The sequence below is a fragment of the Benincasa hispida genome, chromosome 9 (genome assembly GCF_027475165.1).
Source record: "Benincasa hispida cultivar pf3 chromosome 9, pf3_genome.v1.1, whole genome shotgun sequence".
NCBI classification, from domain to species: Eukaryota; Viridiplantae; Streptophyta; class Magnoliopsida; order Cucurbitales; family Cucurbitaceae; genus Benincasa; species Benincasa hispida.
This window is the reverse complement of record NC_143486.1, coordinates 100,058,857-100,078,995: the sequence shown is the minus strand read 5'-3', so window position 1 is coordinate 100,078,995 and position 20,139 is coordinate 100,058,857. Positions and strand designations below refer to the sequence as shown.

Genomic DNA, 20,139 nt, shown 5'->3' with positions numbered 1-20,139 from the left:
TTTTGCGATATTGTCGAACTATAAACACATAGCAAAGCTTTATCATCAGAGATGGGGTTGATAGTGCATCGAGAAGATGGAAAAGTATGGAGGGAATCTCGGATACTCTGTCAAGAACCATTAAAAGAAAACCTTTGAACAACTACCATGTCTTGCCAATTTAAATGTGGTGCTGTGAAGGAGTTGTCATGGCTGCCAAGAGATGTTGGGGGCTGTCATTGTTGGAAGTTAGGAAGCTTTTTGATTGTGTAGCTGCCTTATAAGTTTGAGCAGTAGTATTATGAGTTGTTTTGTTCTGTGGTTTGGGCTTCCTAGGATAATCTGAAACCAAAGAAAAGAAGGAGAACCAGCCCCTTTTGTCGTTCATAGTAGGGACAAGAATAATGGAGCGGCGGCCAAATTGTTCTAAGAGGGTAAGCTCGGCAAAGTAGCCATATTTGTTGCTATGTTTTTCAAGCCAAAGGGTGTTGTTCGTTGATTTCGTGATTTGAGCTTAGGAGTGTATTGTATAAAGTAATTGGAAAAATAAGTGTAAATATAAATGATGCGTTGATGCGTTGCGTTAGTGACGCGTTGATGCGTTAGTGATGTGCAACAGGACGCATGACACTCCTCTATAGACGTTCAAGTTTTCCTAAATCAGATCCAAGTATAAATCCAACTCAGGTTCCTAGTTAGTCTAGGGTCGAACTCAGGGATTCAGATTAAAGCTAACGCAGACCTTGGTTGTAACTGTTGTAGAAATATCCTAAGTAAATGTAGAAATGAGTTATCTACACTAAGCTGCCGTGTGTGTGCAAGAAGATACAAAAGAGTCAAATAGGGGATAAGGAGTCGTGTGGAAAATGGAGTTTGATGCAAGTGATATGCGTCGATCTAAGTTAGATATACACGATCAAGAATATGATGCGAATGAGATGACTTATTTATCTCCGTTTATGCGTTAGACTCTATTCGGCACTTCTCAATGCGAATATCATACAATACCTATCTCTAGGATGTATGTGTCAAACACATGATGCAATAAAACACCAGTGCGTCTATCTTTAGATATACTAGGCGTTTCTAACTTGATGCTGGCTTACTTATTCTCTTGAATAATTTAAGCTAAACCTGCTTTTATCAATTGATTTAGTTGGCTTAAGCGTTCGAAATGGAATTTTGCATGAAGTTATGGATGCATCCAACATAAACAAGAAATAAACAATGGTAAAGTATGATAGATCAAATATGTGAATTTATAAAGAAACTGAATGTCTTTACAAAACCAACACTTAATCAAATGATAAGATGAAAATGATAAGTAAGATGAAATGAAAGGAGTCAAGCCGTAGAGTACAATCTCTTGTCCTCTTTGGCTCAATTCTAGTCGTGTACAACCACTTGTGGAAGAATTGGAAGAAATGTCTCTCTCGAGCTCAGCTTCCTCCGCTCCTTGATCAGCGATGGTGATGGTTCTCTTCCTTCTTGTTCTTCTCGGCACCACAACACAGCTCTACGGTCTCAGAATTATGCATTGAGCTAATGATGAGATTCTAAAAATTAAAACTAAGCTCCTTCATCTGGTGGGATTTCTTCTATTTATAGGCGTCGGTCTTCTCCAACTTAATGATGGGCAGCATTAAATTCCATACCCTGGTCAGCCGCCTGACACTCAAATGCTTTTCAGACGCTGCCCACTGCAGGTGCCCATGCTTGCAAGTGGTGATTTGACACAAACAGCCTGAATCAATGAATCTTCCTTGCGTTGAATCCCTCCGACGCATGCCCCATGCGTTAGACTTTGCCTGCGACACTTTTCTTAATCTTGCATTAGACTTTTGTTGAGATCCTGCAATATCATGTGTTAGTGCCGCAGTATTTTAGCAATGAACATTCTTTTGCATGAGTTTGATAGTGTTCGAGTAATTCCATGCGTTTTCTCTAAAAATGATGAGATTTTATCATTAAAGACCCTAATTGTTCCAACTTTTAAGCCACATTTCTACAAGTTATCAGGTGTCACCATCATCAATCAACTTTCTGAAGAATTTGTGGTTGTAGGGGTCCTTAAATAGAGCTTGGAAGGAGGAGGCTAGCCATTCAAGAGAATTCCATGAGATGAAAATCGAATGGATGTTTGCGTGAGATTGTTCAGAGAGCTTGAAATGCTTTCGGTTAGAAAGAGTGACCAAAGAAGGAAAACATAGAAAAGGAAAATATAACAAGATATTTACAATAATGGAAAACCCTAACAATAGAATTATAACACTCCCCCTCAAGTTGGAGCATATATGTTAATCATGCCCAACTTGTTACATAGATAATCATGCCCAACTTGTTACATAGATAATCTATACGTGTTCCATTCAATGCTTTCGTGAAGATATCTCCTAATTGTTCTCCAGTCTTCACATATCTTGTAGATACCAAACCTTGTTGAATTTTCTCAAGTACAAAATGACAATCAACTTCAATATGTTTACTTCTTTCATGAAATACTGGATTGGACGCGATATGAAATGTTGCTTGATTATCATACCACAACTTTGTTGGTGTGGTAATTTCAAATCCCAACTCAACAAGAAGTTGATATATCCAAATCAATTCACACACAGGAATGTGCCATTGCTCTATATCCTGATTTCGCACTTGAACGTAACACCACATTTTGCTTCTTACTCTTCCAAGAAATCAAATTGCCACAAACAAAAATACAATATCCTGAAGTTAATCTTCTGTCTTCTTTACATCCTACCCAATCGACGTCTGAGATAAATTCAATATTAGTATGACCATAATCTTTATATAATAAATCACGCTCAAGAGCAGTCTTTAGATAATACAGAATCTGTTCCAATGCAGCCCAATGATCAACTGTAGGGCATGACATGTACTGACTCACAATACTCACTAAATAGGCTGTCGGGTCAAGTCACTGTGAGGTAATTAAGTTTTTCCACTAACCTCCTATATCTTTTAGGATCTTTTGTGAGCTGTAAGTTGGGCATCATTGGGGTACTACATGGCTTAGTCCCTAGCTTCCCTGTTTCAATCAACAAGTCAAGTACATATTTTCTCTGTGATAATAATATTCCTTTCTTGCTTCTTATTACCTAAATTTCTAAGAAGTATTTCAACATGCCCAAATCTTTTGTATGGAATTGACTATGAAGAAAGGTCTTTAGGGACTGGATACCAAAAGCATCATCATCAGTAATCACAATATCATCAACATATACGGCTAACAAGATGACACCACCCTCAGATCTCTTAAAAAAGACCGAATGATCTGACATGCTCTTCCGCATTCCAAAGCTTTCAATCACCTGACTAAATTTACCAAACCAAACCGTGGACTCTACTTTAATCCATACAAAGATTTACGAAGGCGACACACCATTCCATTCTCCCCATGAGCAACAAACCCTGGTGGTTGCTCCGTATGCACTTCTTCTTGAAGATCACTATGAAGAAATGCATTTTTAATATCAAGCTGATGTAAAGGTCAATGATTGATTGAAGTTAATGAAATAAACAACCTCACAGATGCCATTTATGCTACTGGAGAAAAAGTATCAGCTTAGTCAACCCATAAGTTTGTGCATAACGTTTCGCTACAAGCCGTGCTTTTAACTGAGCAACAGAACCATCAAGATTGACTTTAACTGCAAACATCCATTTGCAACCGATAGCCTTCTTTCCTACAGGGAGAGAAACTAAATTCCAAGTACAATTATCATCTAATGCAGTCATCTCCTCCACCGTTGCGACACACCAACTAGGACGAAACAAAGTTTCATGATCAGTTTTAGGGATGGATAAAAACTCTAAGGATGCAATGAATGAACATGTGGAAGAAGATAAATACTTATATGAAACAAAAGAGGAAATAAGATTAAATCTCTTACATTTACCTTTACGAAGAGCAATAGGAAGATCATCACTCGTTTTCGGATCCAATGACGAAAAGGACTCTGGTACAGGGCGTGGAATTGAAGGAGATGGAGAAGCCTATGGTACAGGGCATGGAACTGAAGGAGGTTGTCGTCGAGTATAGACCTTAACGATGGGTGAAGGAATAGAAGTAGCCACATGTAAAACTGAATCAGGGAGAGGATCGGAAGGGGAAATAGTTGTGTAAACAAGAAAATCATCCTTTAATTCCTTATGCTCCTCCTGACTCTTATTTGAAGAGAAAGACGACGATGAAAAGAATGAGGAATGTTCAAAAAACGTGACATTAGGAGAGAGAACATATTTATTTAGACTAGGAAAATAGCACCGATACCCTTTTTGAACACGAGAACAACCAAGGAAAATACATTTTAAGGATTTTGGATCCAGCTTGGTATGTTGAGGCTGAACATCCCGAACAAAGCAGGTACCCAAATATTTTGGGTGGAATGGGAAACAAATGTTGTTTGGGACCTAAAGTACGAAAGGGTATCTCACCCTTAAAAATTGAAGAGGGATGAAATTTATTAAGAAACAAGTTGTGGAAAAAACATCAACCCAAAAGGATTTTGGGACATGCATCTGAAACATCAAGGCTCTGGCTATCTCAAGGAGATGGCGATTCTTTCGTTCTGCAACCTCAGTTTGAGATGGTGTATCGACACAAGAAGATTGATGAAGAATGCTATAGGCATCTAAATAAGACTTGAATGCATGAGAGAAATATTCCTTAGTATTATCGCTCCATAAGATTTTAAGAACACCACTAAACTGAGTTCGAACTTCAGCATGGAAGTAACGAATATGAGAAAGTAACTAGAACGGTTTTTCATTAAATATAACCACGTAATGCGAGAATAGTCATCGACAAATGTAACAAAATATCGAAACCCTCCTTTGGACTCAATAGGACATGAACCCCAAACATTATAATGGACTAATTCAAACGGAGCACTAGCTTGTTTATTGACTGGAGGATACAAACTCAAACGACGAAATTTAGCAAACTCACAATCGAAAGAAGACAAATATTGAAGTTGTGGACGAAGACTTTTCAACACAGAGATAGACGGATGACCCAAACAACAATGCTCTTCAAAGGGAGATGACACGCTAGAACATGAGATGGCTTTAGGTATTTGTGGTTCAAAGATGTAAAGACCTCCAAATTCAAGCCCTTTACCAATAGTCTGTTTGTCGTAAGATCCTGAAATAAGCAATAACCAGGAAAAAAAAGGAGACAACAATGAAGATCACGAGTGAGTTTATTGACCGAAATCAAATTAAAAGAGAAATGTGGTAAATTTAAATCTGGTACAAAGAAATTGATTCAGTAAGATGGACGGTTCTTGATCCTAAAACAGGAGTAGCGGCTCCAAACTGTGGTGACATTAGATGAAGAGGTAGATGTACAAAGGTTAATGAATAAGTTGGGGTTACCTGTCATATGATCTGTAGCGCCAAAGTCAAAGACCCATTTCGACATGGAGGAAAGAAGACACTTAGAGATGTTACTTGTCTCTGCGATGGCCGTAATGGGAGTAGAAGGCGATGCCATTAATGACTCTTGATACTATTGAAATTTAGCAAACTCCTCTATAGAACTTGTAATTGACTCGTCAAGATTATCAGGAGTAGAAACGACATGTGCAGATGACACCCTCCGACCCGTATTCATCAATCTTCTGCATTCATGTTTCGTATGGCTAGGTTTACGACAGTAATAGCAAACAACACCTCCAGAATTTGATCTTTGGTTATTGGGATGGCCTTTAGAGCTATTTGATTCAATCCCCTTATTACCCTTATAATTATTTGTGTGCCCAATCAAAGTACTGCTAGAATCAAATGACATAACTGCTTGTGCCTTCTCCGTACGAAGTATTCGAGTATAAGCTTCTTCCAACGATGAGATTTTTTAGCTTGACAACACTTGTTCTTTAGCCATCTTATATTTAGGTGCAAGACCAACTAAAAAACTCATGATAAACAACTTTTCATGTTGAGCCATTAGTTTGGATCTGCGCTAATTGGCGTTAAGGCATTGAATTCCGCACATGTATTTTTGACCTCCATAAAGTAGCTTGTAAGAGATTTTTCTCCTTGATCAAGTTGATATAGAGTCTTACAAACCTCAAACACTTTATTAATGTTCTCTTTTCCCTAAATAAAGAAAATCCAAATATTCCAATAGTTCAGTGATTTACTGATTCAACGATTTCATGGTCAATAGAATTCTTGATTTGTAGAAGCATTCTTCAATTTTGCAATTCGCGGATGATACTCTTCTCTTTTGCAAGTATGACGAAGCCATGTTAGATATTCTTATTCAAACAATAGGTTTATTTGAATGGTGTTCTGGACAACAAATTAATTGGGAGAAGTCAGCACTTTATGGAGTTAATATTGATGAGGATTCTTTGATCTTTACTTCTAATAGGCTAAATTGTAAACCCTGGGTTGCCTTTCACGTATCTCGGTCTACCTCTTGGTGGATACCCGAAACAACACTCTTTTTGGCAGCCTATTATTGATAAGATCCACTGTAAACTCAATAGATGGAAAAGGTATAACTTGTCCAGAGGAGGTCGTTTAACTTTATGTAATGCGATTTTGGCCAATCTTCCCACTTACTACATGTCCTTATTTCTTAATTGGAGAGGATTTTACATAATTTTTTATGGGAAGGCCATAAAGGCAGCAAGCTGAATCATTTGGTATAATGGGAGTTAAACTTCCAAATCTCTAATTGATGGAGGCCTTGGGATTGGTAATCTGAAAAACAGAAATACAGCTTTGTTGTTTAAATGGAATTGGAGGTTTCTAAGGGAACAAGACTCCCTATGGTGCAAAGTTGTTAAAAGTATTCACGGAGTTGACCCACATCTTTGGCACACATCAGGCAAACATGGTTTAAGCTTGAGAAGTCCTTGGATCAGCATCTCAAGAACATGGAGTGAATTAGGATCCCTCTCTAAGTTTAAACTAGGCAATGGAAGGAATATTTTCTTTTGGACAGATTCATGGTGTACAAAAATACCTTTTAAAGACTGTTTCCCTAAGCTATTCCGATTAGCTTCTGCTCCAAAAGGCGATGTCAATGATTATTGGGACCCGGTTATTGGTTCTTGGAACCTCACTTCGAAGGCAACTAAAGGAAGAGGAGATCATTGAAGTTCAACAAGTGCTAAGCAAGATTGAGGGTAGCAGAATTTCACATTTATAGGATTCCATATTGTGGTCTTTGGATGCTTCAGGAAGGTACACGGTTACATCTTTGTCAAAATATTTGATCGCTTCTTCTTCAATTGATAAAGCATGTTATAAAGCTCTTTGGAAATCAAAGAGTCCTAAAAGAATTAATATTTTGGTGTGGATTCTTCTATATGGTTCTCTCAATTGCTCATCCACATTGCAACACAAGCTACAAGCTACAGAACAAACTTATTTCACCCTCAATATGTCCTCTTTGCTTACCTAACGGGGAAGAAATTTTTTTGATTGCTCCTTCTCAAGTACTTTTTGGTGGAAATTATTTTCTTGCTTCGGTGTGCAATGGGTTTTTGGGAATTCAGTTAAGGACAACATTCTTCATTTGTTGGTTGGCCCTTCTTTTGCCCATAGAGCTCAAATATTATGGGCAAATGCAGTTAAAGCTTTGTTTCTGAGATTTGGTTTGAACGTAACCAAAGAGTTTTCCATGATAAATTTATAGATTGGCCTGACAGATGGGGGTCAGCCTGACTACTAGCTTCTACTTGGAGTTCACAATCTAAGCATTTTGAAGATTATTCTATCCAGGATATCTGTCTTAATTGGAATGCGTTTCTATTCTCTATGTAATCACAAGTGTTTAGTTTGTTTGTAATCTCTAAATTATCGTATCTCGTATTGGAAATGATGAGGGTGCTATGGGGGTGTCAACATAGTTGAGATGTCTGGGTGCACCTACTGATCCTCATTTTTCAATTTTCAGTTCTTGTTTGCTTTGGTTTGATATCTTGACTCTTTGTATTTTGTCTCATTGTAATTGAGCTATTGCTCTTTTCATTATATCAATGAAAAGTTCTGTTTCCGTTTCAAAAAAAAAAAAAGAAAAAGCATTCTTGAATTGTCCCGCCACCAAATCTTTTTAGTAGCATTAGTCGGTGGCTCTTCCATGATGTGATCATCCATCTCAATGCTCCTTATAAAGTGGCGAACATTTGATCTTCGTGAATAGTAATTGGATCCATTCAACTTGTGTTCAGTTATTTTTGACACTATAGGAACAATCTCAGACATGACTATTGGTTTCTTATCAGCCATTACCTCAAAAAAGAAACACCGGACATAAAAGAAGAAAACCCTAATTTACTGAAGAGATGTTTTTTTCTTCAATGAACCATAAACAGTGAGTATAGTCCAAACAAACACACCACCAAGGAGAGTCAACAAAACTGAGGAAACCCACAGAAGAAGAACCGGAACCAGCGACGCACACGCCAATGCATGGATCAACGACATAAGGAAAAAGGCGGCTCGTGAGCCTCACGCGTCGGTCAAATGGATGTCGGACTTTGAGGTTCTGTAGATCGGCGGCTGGGCTCCTCGATGGATTGGGTGGTGTTGAAAAATAGCAAAGAAAAATGACCCTTTTTCCGACGGCGGCTACGGCGGCGAACAAACAGAAGACCGCGATGGTGAGCAAAAGTATAAACTCACCCCTTCACAAAACCCTAGATGTAATACAAACGAGTTCTAAATTTTCAAATTCCAAGATTCACAAAACCCTAATTTTTTTTTTAGAATACACCATTCCATTCACCAAAGATATGAATATATACAAGTGTACAAGTGTACAAGAGTGACCAAAGAAGGAAAGTATAGAAAAAGAAAATATAATAAAATATTTACTATAGTGGAAAACGCTAACAATAGAATTATAACATGAATACACCTTCTCAGTAAATTATGAGTATATCAGGCTAGTTTTTTCCTTTCATTTTGTGAAGTATTTAGTTTGAGAGGAACAAAAGGATTTGATAGTTGGAACTTATCTTAGGAGGGTCATGCACTTTAACGTCTCCTTTTGGGAATCTTCTTTATGGGCGTTCATCACTCGGATATTTTTTTAAGAAAATTTCGGCTTGGTCTTGGTAGCATTATTTTTTATTGGAGTCGTAGTTTTTTTCTCCTCCTCCATAATACTCTTGTACTTTGTATCATTTTTCATCCCAATTTATAACGAAAGTAAAAAAAAAAAAAAAAGGTTTATTTGGGTTTAGGATGCTCCCATTTTTATGATTTTTGTTAATTGGGACGTTTTTTTGTACCTAGGCTTAGTTGTTCTTCTTTGTTGCCTTTTTGATGGCCTGAGCCCTATTCATTCTTGTATCCTGTTCTGGTACTTCCCTTTTTCTTAACGACGGGAAACTTGTTGGTATGTCGGGCATAAGTTTGTATTTAATTAATTTCCCCTTCAAATTATCTAAGGAAATAACTGCAAGGTTGATTTTATGCCTTGATTCTTATGCGGAATAACGCCTTTCTTCTACTTACTGGTTTATTTATGCACTTACTCTTCTTAGGATCTATTTTGGTCTAGTCTAACCTGTTGAACTGCATGTGACTTTTTATTTTTATTTTTGTTTTATAAATTTAAGAAAATAAGAATTGCACGTGATTTGTGTTATCATTTTGATTTCCCTGTGCTACAAATTTTATTTTGGTAGAAAGAAGAAGGAAAACTTTGTATTAGTGAAGGATGACTCAATCAACAAAGAGATAAAAAATCATCCAAATGGAGGTGCAAAAGTGTTCTCTATTAAGTATGTAATTTAAGGAAGATGCTTACCTAAGTAGCATGGACACAGAAATGAGACACGGACATAAATACGACACGACATGACGATATACCAATTTAAAATGAACTAGGACACAGACACAATGAGATACACTATTTTTATTCGTTATTTTTTTAGGATATATATATGTGAATACTAAATGCACTCAGACTAAAAATGTAAAATGTCCAATAAATTGACAATTATGGGATATTAAATATTTAAGTTTCTAACTTCAGTTTTTTATGTTTGGTTAAAAAATGGGCCTTCCTTTTGTTTTGTTTTTTGTTTTTTTTTCTTTTTAAATTATTATCTTAGTTTAACATATAATTGAAATGGGCTTTAAATTTGGGTCCAACATAAAAGATTGGACCATTTTCTCTTTAATTTTATTGTTCCAGGCATGTTCATGAAGTGTCCCAAACGTGTCCTCACGTGTTTGAAATTAGAAATAGATGAATAAAAATAGGACACAGAAATATGCATGTTGAACACGTGTTTGGAGTGTATCCGATGCATGTTTGGCACATACACTAGCAGTGTTTGTGCTTCCTAGATTGTTACACTACGCTCCTCCATTCCTTGAGAAGCTCTATTTCATTCACTCTAAAGAAACCAGCTAAAGCTTTTAAGGGCATGTTTGGGAATGATTTTGAAAGGGTTAAAATCACTGTAGTCATTCTAAAAATCACTCTAAAACGTACTTTCAATGATTTAAAATCAATTTTGATGGTATGAAAATTGTATTTAAAAGTGCAAAATCAAACAATAAATTAATTTTGAATGGTTAAAGATATATTTTGGAGTGATTTTGAACGTGACAAGTGATTTAACCATTTCAAATCACTCCCAAACATGTACTCATGCTCTTTTTATTGACTTTTCACTCCTTGTGGAGTTTGTATCCTTGAGCAATAGTCTCTTTTCATTTCGTTAATGAAAAGTTTTGTATCTTGCTCCCAAACATTTTCTAACAACATTCACCGAAGTACTCGAAGTCTCAAGGAGCACACTAACTGCAGAAGGAAATTTATTTACTTAACACTCTAGGCAGGTAAGTAGTTCTGTGTCTGAGCCATATTTATAGCGAAATTCACTTGTAATTAAATGAAAATGTAGCTGCCCATATAAAAAAAAATCATAATGAAATGTTTAAAGGCCTCTGTGTTTCCATATTTTTTTTTTTTTTAAAAAAAAAGCCTCTGTTTTTTAATTGCATAAATAGTGAAAGTCGTTTCTCCCCTCATTGAAGCTTACATGCTATTGCAGTTGAGAGCTGAGGGTAAAGAATATATTGTCCAGGAAGGGGATGTCATGCTCTTTCGTTTCAACGTTTAGCAGCTGCTGAGTCTGACCAAGCTGTCTGAGAAGCAGAAAATATATTGGTTTTTTTCTTTTTGCAAGTTCAAGGACTTGCAGTTGATTTATCATTTTGATGTTTTTGGGATTCTCATTGTTTGGGTTCGTGTTTTGTTGGTCAATGGGAGAACCAGGTATGAGTTAACCATTTTGAATGTAGAGTGCATAGTCAAGAGCATGAAAGGATAGAAATAGGCTACAAAAGACAAACGTACACATAAAAAGTTAGGGAGAGTGGTTGGTGGTGGGAAGGGGATACGTACCTTTAAGTATTGACTACAAAATTATATATGAGCGCTTCAATTTCTTCCTTCTATTATTTGAATCTACAATCCCTTTTCCTTACCTGAGAAATAGGTGTTTCGGTTTGGTTTTTTGTTTTAACTAATATAAACTGTTCGGTTCGGTTTTCAAATTCAAAACCGAACCGAGCAAAAAAGAAAATCTGGTCTCCTTATAATTTTAAACCGAATGAAACCAACAGTTCAGTAAAAACTCGAAATTTTGGTTCGGTTTGGTCGATTTTAATGAACACGTCTACTGGGAAACGTTGATTGGTGATAAGGAAGCTTAAAATCTAGCATTGGCTAGCAAGGCTGATGGCAGCTCCAACTCATCGACTCATAGTTGGGGTGCTTTTGGTGAGGAGACCTAAGATAGTTGCTACATAAACGGGTGGGGAGAATAGTTATAGGAAACACAGCATCTTGTTTTAGGATTGAGGAAAACTTCTAGTACTAGTACTTATACAGTTATATATGTGTGTTGTATGACAATAAATCACTTCAATAAAACAACTGAAGGATTACTACTAGGTCATACAAAAACATATACTAAACGCAACAATAAATAAAAGAACAAAGAAGCCGAGAAGCACTTCAAAGCAAATTGCCAAATGAACCAGTCGAAGTGAGCTATATTCCAGACTTCTTTCCATGACTTCTCTAACCCTTGTAAAGTCTCTTAAATTTCTTTACGTCCAAACACTCTAAAATAGGAGGAAACCGACCTTTCATAAAACTTTATTCTCATTCTAGAAGGGTGAGTGGATGACTTCATCACATTCCAACCGGCCTTTTCTTTAAAGAAGCAAGGCTCTCTCGATGAAGTATGCTTAAAAACGCACACCTCAGCACTTGTGGTATGCGCCTCAATGCTTCAAGCATGATTTTTTATATTCTTTTATTATTATTTTTTCTAACTTTTAGGGAAGAAATGCACAAATATTCTGACAATTTCGAATAAAAGTTCTATTTTCTTGAACCTTTTATCATCTTATTATTGGTTGTACTATGTTTCTTCATATATTAAAAGTTTACTTTTATTTTTCTATTGGTAGCCTCATATTAGCGTTTTTCTTATACATGTCACAGCTTTAGAGAACACTAGTCCCAGTAAATCTGGAAGCTAGTAGTATCTCAAATGCTTGCTTACAGAGAATACTCCCTTGATTCTTGAAGATGAAGCATAAAGGTCAAACACTCTGGGATAGAATTTTTAGTGTTGATTCTTCACAGTGCAACCATCTAATAGAAGAATTTCTCCTTGGCACTAAGACCTTAAAAAAGTTTGGCAAAGAAAGTGGATGATAGGAATGGTATTAGAGGGATATTAGGGGTATATTAGTAATCAGTTAAGTAGTTTATTAGGGAAGTTTGGTTATAATACAGTGAGTAGGGAAGGAGTAATGAGGGAATAGTTTAGTAAGTGAATTAGGGTTTGAGTGGTCTCAAGATTGGGAGGGTCCAAGTACCTAGAAAACTTGGTTTATCTTGTAATTTTGTTATCGTTTACATTTCAATATATTTGGGTTTTATCAGCAGACTGGGACTGATGGGCAGAGGAAGTAAGATGAGTAAAGAACTATTAAACCAAAAAAAAAAAAAAATCCCAGAAAACTTGAGAATTAGACTCTTTATTCATACAATTTAGGAATAGTTCAAAACCCTGGATGATGAAATGAAGGAAAGGAGTATTTGCCAATTCTGTAGTATTCCCAAGATAGAATAATGGAGCATTTTATTTGTTTTTTGTTTAACAAATTCTGTTTTTTCAGATACTGGTGATGTGACTGAATATAGATGATAGTAGTACCAAAGTTTTCATACCATCGTAATATCGAAAAATTGGCGGTTGGTGTACTTCAATTTCTATGGTCTTCTAAGTTCAAGGGAAGAAGGTTACCAACCTGTTTGAATTGATCTTTTAAGTGCTAAATTAGTATTTTAAGCTCTTAGAAAATCATGTCAAATAGATTCTAGGTTCATAGAGTTTTTGCATGAATTAAGAGGACTAAGTCCAGAATTATTAGGTTCAAATCGTTGAAGTTTGAGAGCTGTCAAGAAAAATGGAAGCAAACTTGTAACATCTTTGGCTGTGGTAAGGTGTCAAAGTTACTACATGTTCACTCTGTTGAATTTTATTTTTAATTAATATTGCATGTTTTTTTTATTTCTTATATTTATATATGTATTTAATTCTTATTCTTAAGGAAATTTCTATGCTGAAAGAAATATGTCACACAGGAACACTACGCAAGTGGATTTTAATTAGATACATTGTTCTTAATTTTTATTATCCTGTTAGCAGGTCAAAATTAGGTTGTTCACTCGTGTTCAAGTTTATTTACTTTGGTATTTAGGACATGTTTAGGAATGGCTTATATCATCTTCAAAATCATTCTAAAACATATCTTTTAATCATTCAAAATCGATTTTGATTGAAAATTACATTTATAAGCATGAAATCAAATGTTAAATCGATTTTGAATTGTGAAAAATACGGTATTTTTTGTGTGATTTTGAACATGTCAAAAGTAATTTTTACCATTTCAAAACTACTTCCAACTACGGGAACTATTTCATAATTTTGATTTGTTATGCAGTATGCACTTTATTGTTTATATGAGCTGCAACTTCATACCATAAAGCATTGACATCGAGAATTATTCAAATCAAGATATCCCAATTTTGAAGTTCATCCATTCTGATAATGCTAGACCTTGAACTATTGTACCTGTCTTGAAGCTTCTTTGGACTCTTATTAATTGATAATTCCAGCCACAGTAAAACTAAATTACCTCACAGATTGTACAGTGGTTTCAAGATCTAAATCAACGGCTGAAAATTTGGCTGGACAGAAACAGGTATGTGCATCATTCTCATAGAATCATCTCTAATAATGAATCATTTTGAAATATTTTCTATATTTTCTTTTATTGATGTTGTCATTGTCCAGAAGAAAGGATAAGTATCCTAACAAGATAACTAGTCCTTGTCTAATAGTGATTGTTTCTTGACTTCAATGGCTAGTTGTCTTAGCAATACTAGAAGAGGTATATAGTAATGCTTTTTTGCTTCTAAGCAAGACACAACCTAGCTGTTTATTCTTGGTAGTTAAGTTTTTAAATCTGCTTTAGGGCACTTGTCAAAATGCAACTTTAGAAAAGATAGTCCATAAAATTGAATGCACTAGTTTGAAATTTGAGGGCTGTTGTTGAACTAAAAATAATTAATAATAACAAAGCTATGGTAGTTTTTAGGTTTAAAAAACTACTTTAGTCCATGTACTTCATTTTTTGTTCATTTTAATCCATATACTTTACATGTTTTATTCCCTTTTGTCCACTTTGGTTTATTTTTAAATGAGTATTTTGGTCTCATCAGTTTCATCCTTATTTTTTTTTCAATCGAAATTTTAGTATGATACTTCATTCACTAAATATATTACAAATTTTCCATAAATTTGTGTTCAAGGATGACCTAGGTTCCGTTTGGTAACTATTTTTTTAAAAATTAAGGCTATAGACATTACTTTCATCTCCAAAAATTTTTCTTTGTTATCTACTTTTCACTAATGGTTTAAAAAACCAAGTTAAATTTTGAGAACTAAGGAAAGTAGGTTTCAAAAAGTTGTTTTTGTTTTTAGAATTTGGCTAAGAATTTAACCGTTATACTTAAGAAAAATACAAATCATTGTAAGAAATGTGAATGAAATAGGCTTAATTTTCAAAAATAAAAACCAAAAGATTACTAAACAGAGCTTAATTTTTATTATACTTTAGATTGATGTTTGTGAAACATAAATAACCTTGACCAGAAAAGGCAATTAACTTTTCCAAGTAGAAACATATTGGTAGATCCTGTGTTGTAAAACGGTAATTGTGTATGCTAGATGCAGTTTACTAATAAAATAATCTTGTTTTTCCAAAACTACCACGTTCCTTTTTTCAGGTTTAGAATAAAAAGACTATTTTCTAATTTTGATTTCAGCTTAGAAAAATGTTGGTTAATCGAGAATGTTGCATGTGGAAAGAGATTTTCTTTAATAATTTTTCTTAAAAAATCATTAATTATTGCCTTTTATAGCATTATTTAGGCACGAGTAGTTTAGTACTTTGAGAATGGGATGTTTGTTGGGAACAGAAAGGTGATAAAAAAATATTAATATAAAACTATTTTGTTTTATGTATTACACAACAAATGCATTGAAATAATAGAGTCAGTCTCATTAAAATCTGCATTTTGCCCATGCTTGCTGCTGCAGTACAAACATCATCATATACTGCTAGATTTCATGTTCCCTTTCTTGTAATTAGGAGATTCGGTTGTAATTATTTTTGGGGATAATGAGTCCCAAAAATATCAAATTTCACTTCAATTATGATTGAATTAATTGTTTGGTTATTTTATTTTTATAATTTAGCACTTAGTATATACGTTGAGGAGTGATTTTGAAATAGGGTAAATCATTTTTGTCATATGCTCAAAATCATTCTGAAATTGGGTCTGACTTTAGCTTGATGATTATAGCTTTGTTTTGGTTTTATCTAGTGTAAATGGGTTAAATTTGGGTGAGTTTTTGGTTGGTTTGTAGACCCATCCAAACATAAGTAACTTTATCATGGATAGAAGATATTTTTAAATTTGAGGCTGGAGATTTGGGTTCAAAGTCATGGTGATCAAAGGATCAAAATATCAGTGTTGATTACTCTTTTAGATTCGATGTTAGTAGTGTAACTCACCATATTGAGATTAATGGAGTATATTCTTCTTTTAAGGGTACTTATCAAAGATATTAGAGACATCGATTAATTCTTAATATCGATGTCAAACCTTCCGATTTATGAATATATAGATGTATTCACAGATATTTTGATCCTTGATAGTAGCTACCTACCTGAGGTGTAGGGGGTGTTTGACCTATTACATGGATTTAATAAGTCTTAGTTAATATGTTGGAGTTAGTAAGTTTGTGTTTGGGGTATAGAAGTATAGAATGGAGTTCTTCGATAATTATGAAAAGTAGATTAAGAGAAGAAGATGAAGTTCTTCGATAAACGTGAAAAGTAGAGATAGAGGAAAAGATGAAGTTCCTTGATAATGTGAAAAGTAGAAAAATATATGATGTAATTGCTCGATAAATGTGAACATCTCAAAAGTTGAATACACACTTAAAATGTTGGTGGACCAAATGGTCCCTTACTATCTTTACATATTTTCATGACAACCAAATGTAATAGGATTAGATGGTAGTCTTATGAGAACACTCACAAGTTAGCAAACACTCACATACATAATATTATCTCATCACAAATGGGATTCATGCATCATCCAAATGAAGGTGATTAGAGTTGGATAAAAGAAATATTAAACTCTTCATCTTAAGAGTAGTCTTTAGAACGTTAGTAACATTCTTTATTAGTCATTGTTTGGAATTTCAGTCCTTTTAAGTAAGGATAATATAAGATGTATCCATCTTTGAACATCTCTTTCCACCACTTACATAAAAAAAATTAAAATATTTTGAAAAAAGAAAAAAAGTAAAATTTGTTACATGACAAGTTATTTGAACATTTTAATAGGATGTACAAAGATAGATGCTAGATCTAAGTATTTTTCTTTTAAATAATTATAATTCTTTATCATCCTGATTTGATTGAGTGAACCACACAAAAATGGAAACGGAAGGACATTGATTTGGAGAGTTCATGCACCGAATTCTCTATATATGTGCAAACCAAAATGGAAGGAAATGGATGTCGGTGGTTATCCTAAAGCTGGGCCATGTGTCCTTTAAATATTTTCCCTCCAATAATAATAATATATTATTAAATTACAATATTATTTTGGTTACTATGCCTGTTCAATTTTAATCCCTATTACTAGTTTATTGTGGATTTTTTTCATGTTTTATTTTTATTAACATTTTCATTATAAATTTTATAAAATATATTTATTTATTTTTTTTCATGAAAATGGTTATTATTATTATTTAATCAATTTCAATAAAAATAAATTTTGAGAGACTAAATTTAAGATTTATTTAGTATAGAGGCTATTTAGAAGTACACAAATTAAAATTGAATAAATTTTAAAATAGAGATTAAAATTGTATTCTAAGCTTATTATTATTATAATCTTTTTCGTATATGTACACTGCATCAGTTTTTTTTTTTTTTTTTTGATCTTCTAAATTCTAAATATCGTCTGCACGTGCATTCCCTTTGTCTTAAATTCCACTCTACACGACAATTTTTCGAGTCAAATGGCCATTTCTTGTGGGGCATTGCCCCTCACGCATTGCCCATTTTCACTCCATTCTTATAAACAAACGTCTTTTCACTAAATACACTTTCAAATTCGGTGCCAATTTATATAATTATTATATTCTCTTTTCAAAATCAAGGGGTGTCCCCGTAGGGCTGCCTTTTTAGGATGTTTCGGGATTTGTTTTGTTTTGATTTTTTTAAAGGGTCCGATAGTGAAAAAAATTTAGACCTGGTGGAAAGTCTGAAAATAGAAATTTAAAAATAGAAGATTAAATGAAAATAGAGTTATCTTTCATATTTTCATATATGTATTAGAATTTTGAAATTAAACTCTAATTTAAATCATTGTAAATTAGTTATAATTACTTATTAAATATTAGTTGGAAATAAATTATTAATTTATTTATGAACGACTAGTTTTATATTAAAAGGAATGGTATAATTGTTGTTTTGTAATATTATATAATTTATAGGAAAATTTGAAATTTTAGTCCCTATGATTTGGAGTAAGTTAAAACTTAGATCTTATGATTTATAATTAGAATTTACCTTCTATGGTTTGATAAAAGCTTCATAATAAATAGTTCCTATAATAAGGATTATTTAATAGTATTTAACAAACTATATGAATTATAAATGAAATTATATTAAATAATAGGAATTAAATTTTAAATTTTAAAATGACTAACTTTACTAAAACGACCAAACTTGGAATTTAAACTAATTTAATTTATAATACATTACATAATACATATTTTAATTGAAAAAAATAGGTTTATAACATGACATATTATATTTCTAAATATTTATATCTTTATTTAATATAATTTTACATTTTAAATTTTAAAATTCAAATTTGGATAAAAATAAAATAAAAATGTTGTGTTCAGATTTTGCATTGTTTGGATCACAGAATCCCAAAATAGCTTTCAGATTGTCAAACATATATACATATGTTCCCTGAATTCAGTAAATCTAAAAACATAAGACAAAATTCGGATTATGTACTAAATAAACCCTTAAGCTTTCATTTGGATTTTTATTTGTACGTGAAAAAAAAAACAAATAAGTTTTTATGTTTTGAGACTTTACAAATAAAGCCCGAGGAATGGCATTCCATTGCAGATATGTATATGGTTATAATTATCTACGTTCCCAATGTGCTTATGATGTAGCACCAGGCGGATTGTTAGCTAGTGTGTATCATCTTACGAGAATTGAATATGGTATAGATCAACTGGAAGAGGTATGCATAAAAGTATTTGTTGCAAGGATAAATCTTAGAATTCCGTCTGTTTTCTAGGTTTGGAAAAGTGCGGATTTTTCCGAAAGGGAATCTTATGATATGTTGGGAATTTCTTATGATAATCATCCACGTCTAAAGCGTATTTTAATGCCTGAAAGTTGGGTAGGATGGCCCTCACGTAAGGATTATATTGCCCCCAATTTTTATGAAATACAAGATGCTCATTAAATAATATGAAACTAATCTTCACTTCAACAACTCAAGATATTCCAATACATTTGTACATTCTATTATAAATATAGCATAGTAATTGAAGTCTCATTCATCTTATTATTATTTATTTGAAATATATATAAAAAAAAAAAAAGAAAAAAAAAAAAGACAAGTAGAGATTTGGTGAGATTATCAAATTTTTAAGATACTTATTTTGGATGAGCCGAGCTAATAGAATGAACTAAATGAGTTCTGCATTATGAACTATGTATCACGCATATGACTTAGATGTGTTTTAAAAAGTCACAGGGGGAAATGAAGAAATATAATATGAAAAGAGAATCGGATTCTATTTATATGGTATCTGAGATGAATCTTGGTCATCCCACTCCTCGAGACTAGACTTTTGGGTCTTATAAGGAGTTAATTGAACCTATTAAATATGTATAAAGTATTAATTGAACACGAGGAGATAGAGTATGAACAAATAAAAAAGAAGAGGAAACAAAATAAAATTCTTTTCTTTTACATAGCTATATATATCCTTTACATATTTATATAAATATCCTCTTTATCTTTACTTGTCTATTTTACTCCTCTATAAATAGAGTAAAAAATATATATATAGTTTAGTTAAAGGGTAGATTTCCATACATCATGATGTGCCAAGAACCAGATTTGAACTGGTGATACGAGGATTTTCAGTCCTCTGCTCTATCAACTGAGCTATCTTGGTCATTTCCGACACATTATCCTTATTTTAATAAATGACTTTGGTTTATGTCAATTGTAAATCAGAAAAAAGGTATCGAAAGTCTTCTTTTTGAAGATCCATGAAATTTTAGGGCTTGGATAAGACTTTGGAAGTTTCAGTACGTATTGTTAATCATTCAAATTTCACAAGGGGGATTACTTGCGCAAGGATGTTGTTTGTATGTGTATCATATAGAATACATACCACAATCCTTTAACTTAGAATTCTAGTATTCCTTTAAGACAAGTGGAAAAAA

The 20,139-nt window shown here is 33.5% G+C and overlaps 1 protein-coding gene and 1 long non-coding RNA gene across 4 annotated transcripts in view; both read left to right on the top strand.

Moving 5' to 3' along the window:
- The window catches only part of LOC120085888 (GTP-binding protein-like protein), a 38,061-nt gene extending 24,899 nt beyond the window's left edge, over nt 1-13,162 (top strand). Inside the window, exon 11 of one of the 3 annotated variants that reach the window (XM_039042153.2) lies at nt 12,494-13,162. In XM_039042153.2, coding sequence (XP_038898081.1) covers nt 12,494-12,499 — 6 coding nt within the window. In that variant the 3' untranslated portion in view covers nt 12,500-13,162. Of the gene's footprint in view, nt 1-9,650; nt 9,702-11,030; nt 11,437-12,493 lie in introns of those variants that run through there. The other 2 variants (XM_039042150.2, XM_090317883.1) reach the window with 2 other exon arrangements.
- A 205-nt stretch (nt 13,163-13,367) lies between these two features.
- Nucleotides 13,368-14,443, top strand: LOC150034264 (uncharacterized). Its single transcript, XR_016532145.1, has 2 exons — nt 13,368-13,499; nt 14,207-14,443. It is a non-coding gene; the product is annotated as an uncharacterized LOC150034264 (long non-coding RNA).
- Nucleotides 14,444-20,139: the final 5,696 nt, after the last annotated feature.